The following is a 16,174-nucleotide window of genomic DNA, read 5'->3' as shown; positions in this document are numbered from 1 at the left end:
ATCTGACTCTACTTCATACTCAGAAAATCTTTCTACACGTCAGCTCTCATGTTCCCTCTGCTCTGAACACCCTTTTCTCATGGGCAGTCAGTGACTGTCTCTGCTGTGTTCCCATCACCCTTATCTTTCCATAACATGTTCCATTGTTGCATTCATCGTAGCCCAACGGTTAGTATATAATGCTTGCTGAATGAAGGAAGCCATGATCTAGGTGGACTGAGAGGCTGTATTGTTCACTTTCTAGATAAACAAAAACTACATTAAAATCTTACATATGGGGCCAGGGATTTAGCTCAGTGGTTTCACCGCCTGCTGCACAAGCACAAGGACCCGAGTTCGATCCTCGGTACCAAAAAATATATATATATATCTTATGTATGCCTTTCTATACATGGAGAGTCCAAATGGCCCAGCATTTAACCACTGCCTCCATATACAAATCACAGCTTCTGCTTCGAGACAAGAGACTCAATTACTGCCCCATGTCAATCTTCACTGATTACTCTACAAAGAACAATATTGTCCATAACCCCTTCAGTCTCTACAAAGACTCTGGAAAAGAGACAAGCTGGCAGAGTTTCCCAGGCTCCAGGACACCTATATTCCAGGGATGCTTGCTCTCTCTCCTCAACCAGCTTAATGAAAATAAATCCACCAATTATCTACAAAATTTGAAATGTATTTACAGCCATTAAGCTTAGCAACTTACTACCAACACTTGCTTGGGTTCTGAAAAGTACTCACTGAGGCCAAGTCAGTGACTAACACACATTTCCTGCTACTCCCTCCCTCACTCACAGGAAGGTTCAGCAGCAGGATCAATGCTCAGGCTTCCTCAAGCTCAGCTGAGGCGCTTTAGAGAGCAGCTCAGCTTGGTGCATAGCTACTTCAATGCAAAAGGGCAAACTTGGCTTCTGGCAGCAGGAGGGGGTCTCAACTTTAGGGTAGCAGGTACAACCCTAATGTTTGTTTGTTTGTTTTTTTGGTACCGGGGATTGAACTTGGTACCTTGCGCTTGCAAGGCAGGCACCTGAACCACTGAGCTAAATCCCTGGCCCCAACCCTAATGTTTGATAAGGCTAGATTTCCCTCTTAACAAGAATTTCACAATTGAAGAAAAGAGTTTTCTTGCCAAACTATGGGAAAGGGGCTCCAGAGTAATATGTAATACTGTGTTATCTGGTATAATGCACATTCCTGACGTAGGCTCTTTTTCCGGGGAGGCCTGGCAGCTTTCCCATTAGTTAGCTATTATATACACTATGTCAACACTACTCTTCCCAGACAACCTAGTTGACTCTCTGAGTTTCACTAGTCAGCATCTTCCTAGAAGGATAAGGACTTCTCTGGCATCATAATCAAGAGATTAGAAGTCAAAATTCAAATTCAGATCTGACTCCTAAGTCCCCAGTCTTTTGGGAAAAGAATGATCAAAATAAGTGACTACTAGGGCCGGGGATTTAGCTCAGTGGTTCCACCACCTGCAGTGCAAGCGCAAGGACCTGAGTTCAATCCCCAGTACCAAAAAAAAAAAAAAAAAAAAAAGTGACTACTCTCCTGGAAGTCTTCAAACAGCTGTCTGAGGAGATGTCTTAGGGATGCTTAAAAGAAATTTAGTCACACAATTACATCATTATAAGACCCCTGAGGTCAATTTACTATTCCAGTCATTTCCCTACCCCTTCTCCCCAAATAAAAGCACAGAAGGTTGCTCTGCACAGAGTGGTGGACAATACATATTTGATGATTGTTTAATAAATATTTGTTGGAATTTTTAAAATGTGAGCAGATAAAATCGATGAGGGCAAGGGAAGGGAGTAAAATACTCACTGACAGAGAGGTGCCTGCTTCTAGGCTCGGGGGCCTGGTAGATGGTATTTATATCCCCCGCGGACTGGGAAGCCTTGATCCGCACTTGCCTGGACACCCCAGAGTGGGGAGAGGAACTGGTCTGTAAGAGAAGAGGCAAAAGGCTGAACTAGACCTTTTAAAAGCCTGTAAGGTTCTCTAGCCTTTTCCTAGGACTCCCCATACTTTCAGCCTCCTTCATACTTTTAACACATGAGCTCCCTGGCTTTTCCCTAAACCTTATGCCTCAATCTGTCTTGGTAATTCGTTATTTGCTTGAAGCAGTCTGCTTGGTGTAGCTTCAGTGATAAATGAGCACCAATACCTGGTGCCTCAGTTTAGTGGGTGATGACCCAGACACGGAGGAATAACAGGCATTCCTGTAACAACCTGCCAAACAGAAGAGAGCTGTAAATACTCTCATAAAATTCTCCAGAGAGCATAGGGAGAATAGCAGTAAATTATTTCAGCAGCAATATCACCTGCCGTGAGGTCAAAATAATGAATGATGGCAACTTCCCTAACCAAGAAAAAATTCTGGTTGCTCAATGTGTTTAAAAAGTAGCTCAATATGTTGCTTCTTCCCCAACCATAACTGATACCTTAAAAGCAAGGTAAAAAGATCTCAATTGGTCCAAAGTACCAGGGCTTTCACTGTACATAAATCATCTCAGGACTGTGCTCAACTGGGAAAAGCTATCATAGGTACCATTCTGATGGAGGTCAAAGACCTCAGAACAGGGTCAGTAGCCTTCCTGCACCCACCCCCACTTTGCACCCACCCACTCAAGTTGTCAGGTGAGCACCAGAAAGAAATCCAAGCAACAAAGGTGGGCTTTTGCATCAAGAAAGCTTAAAAATGAACATTGGAGGTGAGCAAGTGATGTCAGGATGTGATTATAAATAAGCAAAGCACTACTGAAAATGGAAATGGGAGCCCAGGATTTTTCAACAATCTGGGCCAAAGTTTCTGCTTGCTTCTCTAAAGCCTCTACCTTCCATAGGAGAGAGAGAGAGAGAGAGACAGAGAAAAAAAAGTCCACCCCAAACAATCTCTATATCCTGTCCTTCAGGAAAAAGGCTTTCCCACTCCCCAGGGCAAGTTCAGCTGCCAAGCAATCTTCTCTAGTCTCCCTATGCCAGACTTTATCACAACCAGGGCTGTCTTGACAAACTGTCTGCTGTAATGGGAAGAACCAAGGGGAAGTGACTGTTCTTGCTGAAGCCTCTGATGTGCAATAGCTCTTTGCTCAGAGTCAGAAAGGAAAAAACATCCAAAGCCACACATCAGGGAAGCAAGCTCAAGAAGGATAGGGGCGGGGCCACAGCCCCACAGCCACAAAGAGCTACATGACAAGTGTCCTGAGGACACCTGGTTGGATTCAGGGCCTTCCACACAGTGGGGATTCACTGAGTTTTGGCAGCAGGAATTTGAAATGTACCAAAGAATATCCCTTCTAAACTCTCAGCTTTAAAATAAAAAAAGCTGAACCAGCAAAGTAGGTACAACAGCCAACCCAAGCTTAGATTTGTAAAAGAAAAGGCTGAAGTTATGGCAACAGCTTGGAAAGTAGCTTGAGGAAATGAGTGAAGATTTCAGAACAGGGCTTACCACATTTTGAATTCTGACATTTAAAAATTCCCTGGAATCTTGTCAAAGTACAGATTCTGATGTGGTAGGTCTAGGTAGGGCACAGAGCTGTGTTTCTAACAGATGATGCTGGTGCTGCTGGTTCATAGTCTACACTGTGAGCAGTGAGGTCTCAGGAAGTGAGGCATGCTCCAATTTCAGGAAATGGTCTCAACCCTTGTTGCCCATCAGAACTGTCTGCAAAGCTTCTGATGTCTCAGGATAACTACAACAGAATCTCTGTGAATGGACTCCAAGCACTGGTAATTTTTAATCTCAAGGGATTATAACATTCAGCCATGTTTTGAAAAACCTCAATTTAAGGGGATAAAGAATAACATAGTAAACAAAAATGAGGTTGTTATACGGATTCACAGAATCTTGAACAAGATTCAAAATTAAGAAAAGAGAGAAAGGGGTTAAATGAAACTATATCTGAAAATAATAGAAGACTGTCATGGAGTGAAAGGAGCCTACAGGTATACAGTATGTAGCTAGCAGAACATTCTCTACATAGCAGCTAGAAGATGGTATTTGACCACTTTATAAAAACCTCAGTGAAGGATTCTGTGGGTAGCAGCATGGTCTGGCTGACACAGACAATATGAAAAATTACTGGAGAACAATATGCATAAAGAAGAGCAGTGGAGCTGGGCATGGTGGTGCACACCTGTAATCCCTGCACTCAAGAGGCTAAGGCAGGAGGATCACTAGATCCTCTGTGAAGAGTCTCTCTCCCCTTGGTTTCTACTGTCATTTTAAGACATTTAATTGGCTTCTTCCACCACCAACTCTCAGCTTCTCTCCCTCTCCTTCCCCATCTCCTTCCCCCTCCTCTTCTCCCTACCCTTCCTCCTCTCCCTCTCTATGGTATTTACACTTTTTAAAAACAAGCATAAAGTTAATTCTTAAATTTATCTTTCTGCTCTTGACCATTATCATAATCTCAAACTTAACACACTTTTGTCATTTGTATCTGAATATGATAAAAACTAAACAAATACCCAGCCTTATTTTGTTACCTCAGATTCTGACAAAAGGAAACTTCTAATGTTTTCATCCAAATGTTGTCCACTTCTCAAGTTTCCTATCAATGACTTTGGCACTATCTTACCTACTATTTAAGTTCAAACTGTCAAGGATATTCTAAAGGATAATTCTTTTTAGCCTTCCTAAAATAATGGGATAAGAACAGGAAGATAAAACTGGTTGGGCAGAGTGATTTGTTTGGTCCATGTTTAAAAATAATAGCACCTTACTTATAAAAGGTGATTGCTTTCATCTCAATCATTTTTACAACTCTGAGGAGTTCAAGGCAGGCATCTGTCATCTCCGGTGTACAGCTGGGAAACTGTGGCTCGCCCAGCCAAGACAGTACGTATATGGTGGCAGAGCTGGTCTAGAATCCAGTTGTTCTGTGTAGTCCTCTACCTATCAGTTACCATCCAGAAAAGTAACCCTAAAATTACCTTGGTCCATAAGAAACCTTGCCAAGGACCTCCACAGCTGGGTAACATTAGAACAAAAAGTATAATGCTGTCCTTGAGGAAAAGTTGTGAGATGTTGTATTGTTCTATTTTCTATGGTATAAAAGATAACTGATCTTGGAAAAGTCTTGAGGAAGACAAAAATTTCAAGGGGTTGGGGGTCACTTTTATATGTGAATAGTGTAAAAAGGACACAACTCTTTAGTCAGTAAAGACAGTCAAGCATATATATGTGATCAAAGTCAGACCTTCTGGTCAGAGGTTTAACAAATCCAGGAGTCCCCAGATCAAAACAATACTGAAGTCTAAAACATGGCTTTGGCCATGCAGTGGGAGGGATATGACTGTACCATGGTTGAGGGATAAAGACAGAAGAAAGATTAGAAGGATCAGCAGAAAAGGAATCCAAAAAGAAGAGACAGAATATTTAACAACAGGAAAAAGCCGGGCGTGATAGCACATGCCTATAATCCCAGCACTTGGGAGGCTGAGGCAGGAGGATTGCCATGAGTTCGAAGCCAGCCTGGGCTACATAGTGAGTTCAAGTCCAGCATGAATTACACAGTGAGACTGTCTCAACTCCCCCACCCCCCACCCCCCATAAAAACAAGAATAAGAAAGGAATAAGTGGTTACAAAACGAGAATGGGGCAATTACTCAAAGTAGAGAAACAAAGTGGCTGATAGCTTTCAGGGGGAACTGAAGACGAGGTAACATGGTATCTTGGAGCAGTGTACTTCAAGTGTGATCTCTGGGATGGTGCCAGACCACAAACTGTACACTAGTCCCCCACCAAGTAAGTACAGAAATGGAGAGTAACTCTTGAAAAACTTTACAGCAATTTGGCAGAGTGCTTTATGCCTATTATTTCTTATGAGTTTATTTTTAAATTTTATTTTATAACAGTTTAGTTTACTTTTCCATTTGTATCTCAAAAAAAATTTTTTTTTAAAAACTGGCCCATAACAGATTGGAAATTAAAAGAACAAAACTAATATTTCACCAGTTAGAGAAGCATTGTTCTACAAGTGAGGATTCTAACACAGCATTTTTTTTCATCATAATTTTCCTCTATATTTCAAAGCCTGACATCTATGCCAAGTGTGGTAGTGCGTGCCTATAATCCCAGCACTTGGAAGGCTGAGGCAGGAGGATCAAGAGTTTGAGGCTGGGGCCAGGGATTTAGCTCAGTGGTTCTGGTACCTGCCTCACAAGCACAAGGTCCCGAGTTCGATCCTCAGTACCAAAAAAAAAAAAAAAAAGAGTTCGAGGCCAGCCTGGTCTACATAGTGAATTCAAGGGCCTAGACTACAAACCAAGACCCTATCTTAAAAAAAAAAAAATTGAAATCTTGGGCTGGGGATTTAGCTCAGTGGTTCCGTCGCTTGCCTTGCAAGCGCAAGGACCCAAGTTCGATCCCTGGTACCAAAAAAAAAAAAAAAAAAATGAAAAATTGAAATCTAGCTGAGGAAGAAAAGATACTATTGCCACCATTAGTCATAAGTCCAAACCTTTTTCTGCAGTAGTACTTGAACCCAGGGCCTTGTACATGTTAGGCAAGTATCACTGATTCCCAGAATAAATGCAAATCTTTACAAATGCAAAAAAATGGAAGCAGTTTAAGTGTACTGACAGTAACAAAGTATGGTCATTTAATAAATTCTGAAGTCAGGCATAGTGGAGCACGCCTGTAATCCCAGCACTCAGGAGGCTGAGGCAGGAAGATCACTGTGAAAGGCCAGCCTGGGCTACATAGTAAGTTCAAAGCCAGCCTGGAATACATAGCAAGATCCTATCTACAAAAAAAAAAAAAAAAAAAAAAAAAAAAAATATATATATATATATATATATATATATATATTTATATTCATTTCAAGAGAATTATGCATCCTTAAAAATTATAGTTATGAAGATATATTTACAAAGAAAAGTTTCTTTTTTTGTGTGTGTGTGGTACCAGTGATCAAACACAGCATCTCATGAGCTAGGCAAGTGCTCTATCACAGAGCTACATTCTCAGCCTTTTTTATTTATTTATTTTTTATTGTAGAAGTAAGAGTCTCAATAAGTTGACCAGGCTGGCTTGAACCTGTCGTCTCCTACCTCAGCCTTCTGCATTGCTGGAATTACAGGTTACATTACCATGCCTAGTTAATGACAATGTTAAGCAAAAAAATAAATTAGAAAATTGTATAAATACCAGGAAAACATTTACATAAGGTACATATTCAATATGACCAAAGACTAGAAAGGCATATGCACCAAATATATCAATAAATGTGTTATAGCAATAAGATTATGTAAAATAGCCCTCTTGGTTTTTTTTAAACTGTAGGAAAACTTACACTGATTTCATTATAATTTCTTAAAACATCACTCAAAAAGAGGCATCAATGTGGCATTTGTCCTATGTAAGGCTATGAGGGTCAGACCTTAGCTGGTCATTTTTCAAACAGCTCTGGGTCCTGCAGCAATATCTGCAGCCATGTGCACTTCACTGATCAGAACACTGGTGTAAAGAACCAGTTGTCTATAATTTCTCATCAGGTGATCAGGAGAGTATAGGGATCACAATCACATCAGAGGTGCTAGCTCCCAGGCAAGTAATTACTAAACCAAACTCCAATTCCAGTTTCTTTTTTTGGTACTGGGAATGAAACTCTCGGGTCCTTGTGCTTGCAGCAAAGCAGGCACTAGAACCACTGAGCTAAATCCCCGGCCCTCCAGTTTCTTGTCTAGGGAAGAAGGTTGCTGAAAATGATCTCTGCTTGACTCTTGCCAACAGCTGAAGAAGCACTCACTATGTTTTAGTGAATGGATGGGGAAGGGGTTCCAAAACAATGATATAGCTCCTGTTTGGGGGAGCTTATAATCCTTTGGAGTAAAACATAAATGTGCAGCAACTACAAGGAACTACTATATAACTTACAAAGTGGTCTACAAATTATATCCAACGACTGAAGGAATAAGGAATAATCAAAATGGCCTCAGTCAAAAATGCCGAACAAATTGTAGTAAATAAAAGATCCTAAAAAAAGGTGATAACCATGGACTAACAAAGTGTAAAAAGCATGGGCTTTGGAGTAGGGGGAGTACACTAAGGACTGTGGGAAGACAAGATTGGGGAGCTGAAAGTAGGAACAGTCAGTGGTGAACCTTGGATGCTAGATTAAATTTAGATCTTGCATGATAGCCAGTAAAGGACTATATAGAGCAGGAGAGTAACTTGAACAGAGAAATTGGAATATTTCCCAAGACATCCAGAAGATACATTGGGATCAAGAAGAGCATTCCTCATGCACAGGAACATTTCTGTAATATTTGAGGTGATCTGCTTTATTCTATGTTTTCGTAACTGCATTCTTAGTCTCCCCCCAAACAATGACAGTCTAGCCCCTCAAGTCTCTTTAGAAAATAATGGTGAGCATGAGTACCATTCCACCTAAATGGTTTCCTTGTATGTTATATCCATAGTTCTCATCAGCCATGTCAGCTGTGCACAGTCAAATGTCTCCAAGCATAATGAAAGCAAAGAGTGCCAGGAGACCTTCAGAAACATTCATCTGAAGAAAACTGGTATGGGAACCAGTGATTAGAAGGCAGATTCAGCTGGGCGTGGTGGTGTACCCCTGTAACCTCAGCACTCAGGGGCAGGAAGATAGCCATGAGTTCAAGGCTAGATGGGCTACAGAGTGAGTTTAAGGCCAGCCTGAACTACATAGTGAGACCCTGTCTCAAAAAACCAAAACCAAACAAACAAACAAAACAAACCCTGATAGACTCAGATTGTAAGTATTCTTGTGAAAAGTAGACGCCCAGCAATCATACAGCAGAGAAAATTGTGTAAGAGATAAATTCCCCCTTTTGACAGCTCCCATAGATCACCTGCCATTTGGTAAGGCAGCAATCCTTCAGCCCATGACCTTTTTCTCTTAAATAGAAAGAAGTCTGTTTCCTACGATGTCCCAAAGGAAAGGCAAGGCTAGTGAGTTATGGGAGTTGGGTTCACAAAGCATAATAGTCTCATATCCTTTGCAGAACAGCACCCCTACACTAATCAAATCTTTCTTAGCGGGGTCAAAATCTAACTGAAAGAACATAAATATAGAGAAAAAGAATTTTCTCCTTTATCATAAAGTGTTTTCCTGCCTCCCACACTATTAGCCAAATAATCATCAGTGGTAACTTCAACACTGACAGTCTCACTTTCAGTGAAATCAAATGCAGAATGAAAGCGAATGCTGGCCACCAACACAGGGAGCTGGGTTCCACTTAGGCTGTCACTTTGGCAGTGGCTGAGGAACACAGAATTCTGACAAGGAAGCAAGGCAGGTCTGGAGGAAAGCAAGCCTTGCCTTCAGCTGCCAGACCATGACAGCAACTACTTACATGGTTTCTGTCCTGGGACAGCAGCAATATCCTAAGGCTTTTCATGCTTGAGCTTCTATCCAAAATGTCAATTGCTTTATCGAGATCATCTTGGTTTTTCAGCAGGATGGAGAGCTGTGACACAGGACAGAGAAAATGGAAATCATAAACTACAAATTTTTCTCAATGCTTTGGTTTACAAAAATAAACAAAAACTAAGTTTAGAGAAAAACAATCTCACTGGATACTACTGGGTCTTAAAGATCTAGCTGAAATCATAGAGATTTCTTTCTGTAAGTGTGTAGCTCAATAATTTTTAGTCACTTTATGGAGTTGTGCAATCATCACAATTCAATTTTCAAAGATTGCCCTTACTCCTAAAACATCTCTTGTGCCCATTTACAGTCACTGTCCCTTTGTACCTCCAGCCCCAGGAAGCCACTGATCTACTTTCTGTCTCTATAGATTTGCCTCTTCTAGACATTTAATATAAATGAAATCAGACAGTTCATACATATTCAATTCAATTCAAAGATTTATAGTCTTCTGCATCTACCTCCTTTTACTTAATGTTTTTTTGTTCATCCACTGCTGTAGCATATCTCATTGTTTGAGACAATTTCTGAGAACAGCTTCCTCTCTAAAAAAAAAATACTGTCTACTCCAAAGCATCAAATCCTAAACAGCTACATCTCCCATATTGCTTTCCAAAGTAAGCAGTACAATCCCCACCTCCACCCCCAGTCTCCAATTGTGCTGACGTCAAAAGAATAAGCAGGAAAGGTAGAGGAGAGGTAGGGGGATGGGCAGGGGATGAAAACTTAGCACAAATTTAGACTACAGAGCAACACTTACTATCTTAATGTTTAATGACAAAGAATCAGGCTGAGAACCATCTCTTCCATTTTCATTCCATTCAATTATTAAAGAGAAAGTCAGGCACAGATACAGTACGTCTTACTCACTGTTAAAGCAGAGAACATTACGAGTACATAGTATTAAAAGATGCAAAAGCAGGGCCAGGATTTAGCTTAGTGGCACCACGCCTACCTCAGAAGTGCAAGGTCCTGAGTTCAATCCCCAGTACAGTAAAAAAAAAAAAAAAAAAGATGCAAAAGCATGCTTTGTCTAGGACCTAACAAATGTCAGATCTAATACATTTTTGATAAAAATAAAACCAAGCAAAAGTTCAAATTAATTCAGTTTCTAATTTATAATACAATGAGATGAAAGAACTCTAAATCTTAAACTAGGAAAAAACAAACAGTAAGAATAGTATCTGAAATAAAATTTCAGAGCCAGGCATGGTGGCTCATGCCTGTAATCCCAGTTCTTGGGAGGCTGAGACAGGAGGACTCGATTACATGGTGAGTTCAAGGCAGGCCTGAACTACATAATGAGTCCCTCTCTCAAAAAAAAAAGTAAAATAAAATTTTAGCTGGGCAAGGTGGCACACAAATGTAATACCAGCTACTCGGTATTACAGGAGGCAGGTATTAATGAGGTAGGAGGATGCAAGTTTGAGGCCAGTCTGCAACTTAGACACCCTGTCTCAAAATAAAATAGAAAGAGGGCCGGGGATTTAGCTCAGGGGTTCCACTGCCTGCCTCGCAAGTGCAAAGTCCAGAGTTTGATCCCTGGTACAAAAGAAAGAAAGGAGAGAGAGGGAGGGAGAGAGAGGGAGAGGGAGGGAGAGAGAGGGAGAGGGAGGGAGAGGGAGGGAGAGGGAGGGAGAGGGAGGGAGAGAGAGGGAGAGGGAGGGAGGGAGAGGGAGGGAGGGAGGGAGAGAGAGAGAGAATAAATTTTAATAAGGCCTAGAGACGTAGCTCAGTGTGAAGACCTTGGATTCAATTCCCAGTACTGTGCAAAAAATAAATAAATTCAATTTTTAAAATGGGTAAGGGCCAGATCTAATGGTACATATCTGTACTTCTAGCACTCCAGGAGACTGAAGCAGGAGGATATCAAGGTCAACCTCAGCCTGGACAACTGAGTGACTTAGCAAGACCCTGTCTCAAAATAAAAAATAAAAACACATGAAAAGATGTTCAACCTCACTAGTCATTAGAAAAATACAGGGCTGGGGATTTAGCTGAGTGGCACCGCCGCCTGCCTTGCAAGCACAAGGTCCGGAGTTCAATCCCCAGTACCAAAAAAAACCCCAAATCAAAACCACAATGACATACTGTGTTCCCCAGCCACCAGCATGGCTATTAAACAGAAGGGTCTGGGCATATAGTTCAGTGGCAGAGCTCTTATCTAGCATATAAAAGGCCCTTGGTTCGATCCTCAGTACCAAAAACAACAAATAAATAGAAAAAAGAAAGAGAAAATAGCAAGTGACGCTGAGAATGGTGGAGAAATTGCAACTCTCATAAATTGCTAGTAGGAATGTATAATAGTGCACCCATTACAAAAAAGTTTGGGCAGTTAAAGAAAAGTTAGACTTGTCACGTAACCAAGCAATATCACTTATACATATATTTACGAACTGAAAAGATATGTAAAACTTGTACACAAATGTTTATCACATCATTATCCATAATCACCAACATCTAGAAACAAAAGTGTCCATCAGCAGATGAATGGATACTCAAAAACTGATACATCTATGGAATGGAATATTTATTATTTAGCCATACAGAACAATGAAGTCTTGATACATACTATAGTGTGGATGACTTTTAAAAATACAGACCTAGTGAAAGAAGCCAGAAACAAAAGGCCACATATTATATGATCCCACTTATATAAAATATTCAGAATAAGAAAATCAAAGACAGAAAATAAAAAGCTGAGGAAGAAAAGAAGAGGCAGTGACTACTAATGGGTACAGAGTTTCTCTTTAGGGTGATAAAAATGTTTTGGACTTAACGGATGGTGTTGGTTGCACAACTCTATGCATATAATAAAACCCACTGATGGCGGTACCTTAGTACCTCACTATAGAGGCCTGACCTTCGGTATAAAGCAGGCCCAGTATCGTGAATTGTATATTCTACTCGTGTTAGTGTGTTACTTTTTCTAGCCAGTGAGTAAGTGGCTGCTGATGGGGCAGACTGAATTGCTGGGAGAGGGAGACTGTGGAATGGAGTGAAGGCACTCCTATTTGTATACAATAAAAAGGCATTTCTGTCTCCCCGGATTTGTGAAAAAACAAACAACAACAACAACAACAAAAAACCACTGAATTGTATACTTAAGAGAGTGAACTGCATGGTAAGTGAATTGTATCTCAATAAAACATATTACAAAAATATAAATTAAATAAAACAACAGATTTTTTTCATTTGAGCTTCTCAAATCCTGGTATGGCAGAGTTTAAATAAAGGGCAAAGAAAAGAAAGGAATGAGGGAATTTTAAATTATACAGCAAGCCAAGTGTGCCAGCACACATCTGTAATCCCAGCACTTGGGAGGCTGAGGCAGGAGGATCACTGTGAGTTCAAGGCCAGCTTGAACTACATAGTGAGACCCTGTCTCAAAAAAAAAAAAAAAAAAAAAAAAGCCAGGGGTTTAGCTCAGTGGTGTCATTGCCTGCCTCACAAGCACAAGGTCCCAAGTTCAATCCCCAGTACCAAAATAATAAAAAAAAAAGAAGTCAGCTCCTGTTCACTGATAATAGTATAGTATGGACATCTGAAATTGGGGGCAGGGAGGCACACTGGGGATTGAACCCAGGGCCTTTGCACTGAGCTACAAACCCAGCCCTTTTTTTAAAGTTTTATTTTGAGACAGGATCTTGTCAAGTTGCTAAGTTGCCCAAGCTGGGCTTGAACTTTCAATCCTCCTGGATCAGCCTCCCAGAATGCTAGGATAACAGATGTGTGCCACCACAACTGGCTAATTTATATGTCTCAAATTTTTGAACCTGTATTATTATTGACTCCTAGTGCCACCCCCTACCCCAGTACCGGGGATTGAACTCAGGACCTTGCACTTGTCAGGCATGCACAGTGCCACTGACCTATATCCCCAGCCCTGCACTTGTACTATTATTAACTTCAGAGTTAGTGATTTATTTTTTTAAAACTGCTATCTTTCTAAAATTTATTTTAAAAGCCCAAAAGATCAGATTGTCTCATAGTAAACCCAATTGTAGTTGTATGTTTTATTAGAAGGGGCTCTCTCAGCACCTGCAGATTTCAGCCCTAAACTAAGAAAAAAAATTTTTTTTTTTGTGGGGCTGGGGAATCAAACCCAGGACTTAGTATATGCTAGCCAAGAGCTCATTTGAGTTACATCCTCAGCTCTTTTTATTTCATTTTTGTTTGTGTATTTGTTTTATAGTAAGATTGAACCTGGGGGGTAGGGGGTGTGCTCTAGCACTGAACCACATACCCTGTCCTTTCTATTTTTTAATTTTTTTTGGTACCGAGGAATCGAACTCGGGACCTTGTGCTTGCAAGGCAGGCAGTAGCGTCACTGAGCTAAATCCCTGCCCTATTTTTTAATTTTTGAGACAGGTTCTCGCTGAGTTGCCCAGGCTAACTTCAAACTTGTGGTCCTCGTGCCCTAGCCTCCTGAGTAGCTGAGAGTACAGGTGCCAATGCACTTGGCTCTAAACCATGAAGAAAAATTCTAACTCTTCAACAAATAAAACTACACAGTGAAGCCGGGGATTTAGCTCAGAGGTTCTGCTGCCTGCCTTGCAAGCACAAGGTCCCAAGTTCAATCCCCAGTACCAAAAAAACCCAAAAAAACCCCCTACACAGTGAGGAAGTGACTGTCAAAGAGCCATGATGCTGCCAAGTCTATCTTGCCCACCAACTTGACTCCCTCAAATTCCCATTACTATGCACCATTCATCTCTCTCACCTCATTGTTCATGTAATGTAGATCAAGAGGTTGCCCAAATACTGTTGCCACCTTGTGCTCCACATCTTCATATCTCACAGGCCGGCTGAATGCTATAATTCTGAAAAGAACGTGAGAGTTGGTTAACTATTACTTAAAACACAGTATTTAGAAAGCAGAAGCCTGAGTGTAGTTTCCCTTTCTTTTCAATATAAGATTATCTTTTTTCATTTATTCAGTTTGCCTTTTTCTCTACTGCTTCTTGGGAGAGCTATCCTTTTTTTTTTGTACCAGGTATCGAATTCAGGACCTTGTGCATATGAGGCAGGCGCAGTGCCACTGAGCTAAATCCCTACTGCTTCTTTTTCGTCTCTTCTCTACTTTACCCTTTTGCCCTTCATCTGAGCCTCCCTTAGGTCTGACAATAGCGCTCACAACCATTGTTGAATCCCAACCATTTATTTTACTACTTTAAGCTTGGATGTTTAGGTAGGCCAATGGCAGTATGTATCACAGCAGGCTACTTGATTTAAACACTATGTTACAAATATTCTTGTTAGGAAATATGCTAGAAAACCTAGAAATCAAAGTAGCAGTCTTGAATACATGATCTCAATTTCTAAGTTACTCAACTCTTAAGATCTGAAAGGTCTTTTCCAGTGTTCATTTTTGAACAGGAATATCAATATAGTAGTGATTATTCTCAGAACTGAGATTCACATGATGGGAATTCCCCTTGCATTGATGATATTTGATTAGTTTTCTTCTCTTTTCTTCACCATACTGGGGATTGAACCCAGGGCCTTTGCACTGAGTTATATTTTCAGCTCTTTTTAAAAATTTGAGATAGGGGGCCGGGGATTTGCCTCAGTGGTTCTGCCGCCTGCCTCACAAGCACAAGGTCCTGAGTTTGATCCCCAGTACCAAAAAAAAAGGGGCTGGGGATTTAGCTCAGTGGTTCCAGTGCCTGCCTCACAAGCGCAAGGTCCCGAGTACGATCCCCGGTAGCAAAAAAAAAAAATTTGAGATAGGATCCTGCTAATTTCCCAAGCCTGCGCTCAAACTTACAATCTTCCTTCCTCAGCCTACCAAGTAGCTGGGATTATAGGCAGGTGCTATTGTGCCTTGCCAGATCAGTTTTTTTAAACCACTGTCACATCTGGGCATGTAAGTATTGTTGATATTGAAGCTTTACTGTAGAGATTCATTAGGTCAATTAAAAAAACCAATTTCTATAAATATAAAGCAGAGTAAGACCTTGAGCAAAGAGGTATTAAAATATTTATTAAATATCCCAGAAAAATTAAAAGGTGGGAATAAATAAAACAAGACTAGCTAAATGTTGATAATGTGGAAGCTAGATGACAAGTCCATGGATGTTCAGTATAATATTCTATTCATGTTCACATGTGTTGGAAATTTTCATAATAAAAGGGCTTTTTGTTTGATTGTTTTGGTGGTACTGGGAACTGAACTCCAGACCTTTGCAATGAGCTACATCCCCAGACCCTTTTTTTGTTTTACTGAGACAGTTTCACTAAATCAATAAATTACGAAGAGTGGGCTCAAACTTGAAATCTTCCTCCCTTAGCCTCCCAGAGTACTGAGTTACAGGAGTGTACCACCACATCTGGCAATAATAAAAAATTTTAATCAATATATTAGGTTTAATTATATAGGACTGCTGATGGTCAACCATTTGGGGGGGGTTAGTCAATCATTTTTGATACACAAAGGTAGTAATTTCATAAGGGGTCCAACCTAATATCCTAGAACCTGAATAATTAAAAATAAGCAAAGAGATAAATGGAACAGAAGAGAACATCAGAAAGAAACACAGGCCAGGGATTTAGCTCAGTGGTTCCACTGCCTGCCTTGCAAGCACAAGGTCCTGAGTTCGATCCCTGGTAACCACCTCCCCCAATCTTGCCAGGTGTGGTGGCACATGACTGTAATCCAGCACTGGGAAGGCTGAGGGAGGACTGCCAGAAGTTCGAGGCCAGCCTGGACTACACAGTGAGTTCAAAGCCAGCCTGAACTACAT

The 16,174-nt window shown here is 40.7% G+C and overlaps 1 protein-coding gene across 5 annotated transcripts in view; it reads right to left on the bottom strand.

Moving 5' to 3' along the window:
* The window catches only part of Map3k3 (mitogen-activated protein kinase kinase kinase 3), a 67,977-nt gene that overhangs the window by 24,705 nt on the left and 27,098 nt on the right, over nucleotides 1-16,174 (bottom strand). For all 5 annotated transcript variants that reach the window (XM_087210169.1, XM_004868610.3, XM_004868609.3 and 2 more), the window contains 3 exons: nucleotides 14,152-14,251; nucleotides 9,355-9,468; nucleotides 1,831-1,951 (listed from right to left, as the gene is read on the bottom strand). In XM_087210169.1, the coding sequence (XP_087066295.1) occupies nucleotides 1,831-1,951; nucleotides 9,355-9,468; nucleotides 14,152-14,251 (335 nt within the window). The remainder of the gene's footprint in view (nucleotides 1-1,830; nucleotides 1,952-9,354; nucleotides 9,469-14,151; nucleotides 14,252-16,174) is intronic.

The sequence above is a fragment of the Heterocephalus glaber genome, unplaced genomic scaffold (genome assembly GCF_053883595.1).
Source record: "Heterocephalus glaber isolate CG9 unplaced genomic scaffold, H.glaber_assembly_v1.0 deba00001124, whole genome shotgun sequence".
Classification (NCBI taxonomy): domain Eukaryota; kingdom Metazoa; phylum Chordata; class Mammalia; order Rodentia; family Bathyergidae; genus Heterocephalus; species Heterocephalus glaber.
The sequence above is the reverse complement of the archived record's forward strand: the minus strand, read 5'-3'. Positions and strand labels throughout refer to the sequence as shown.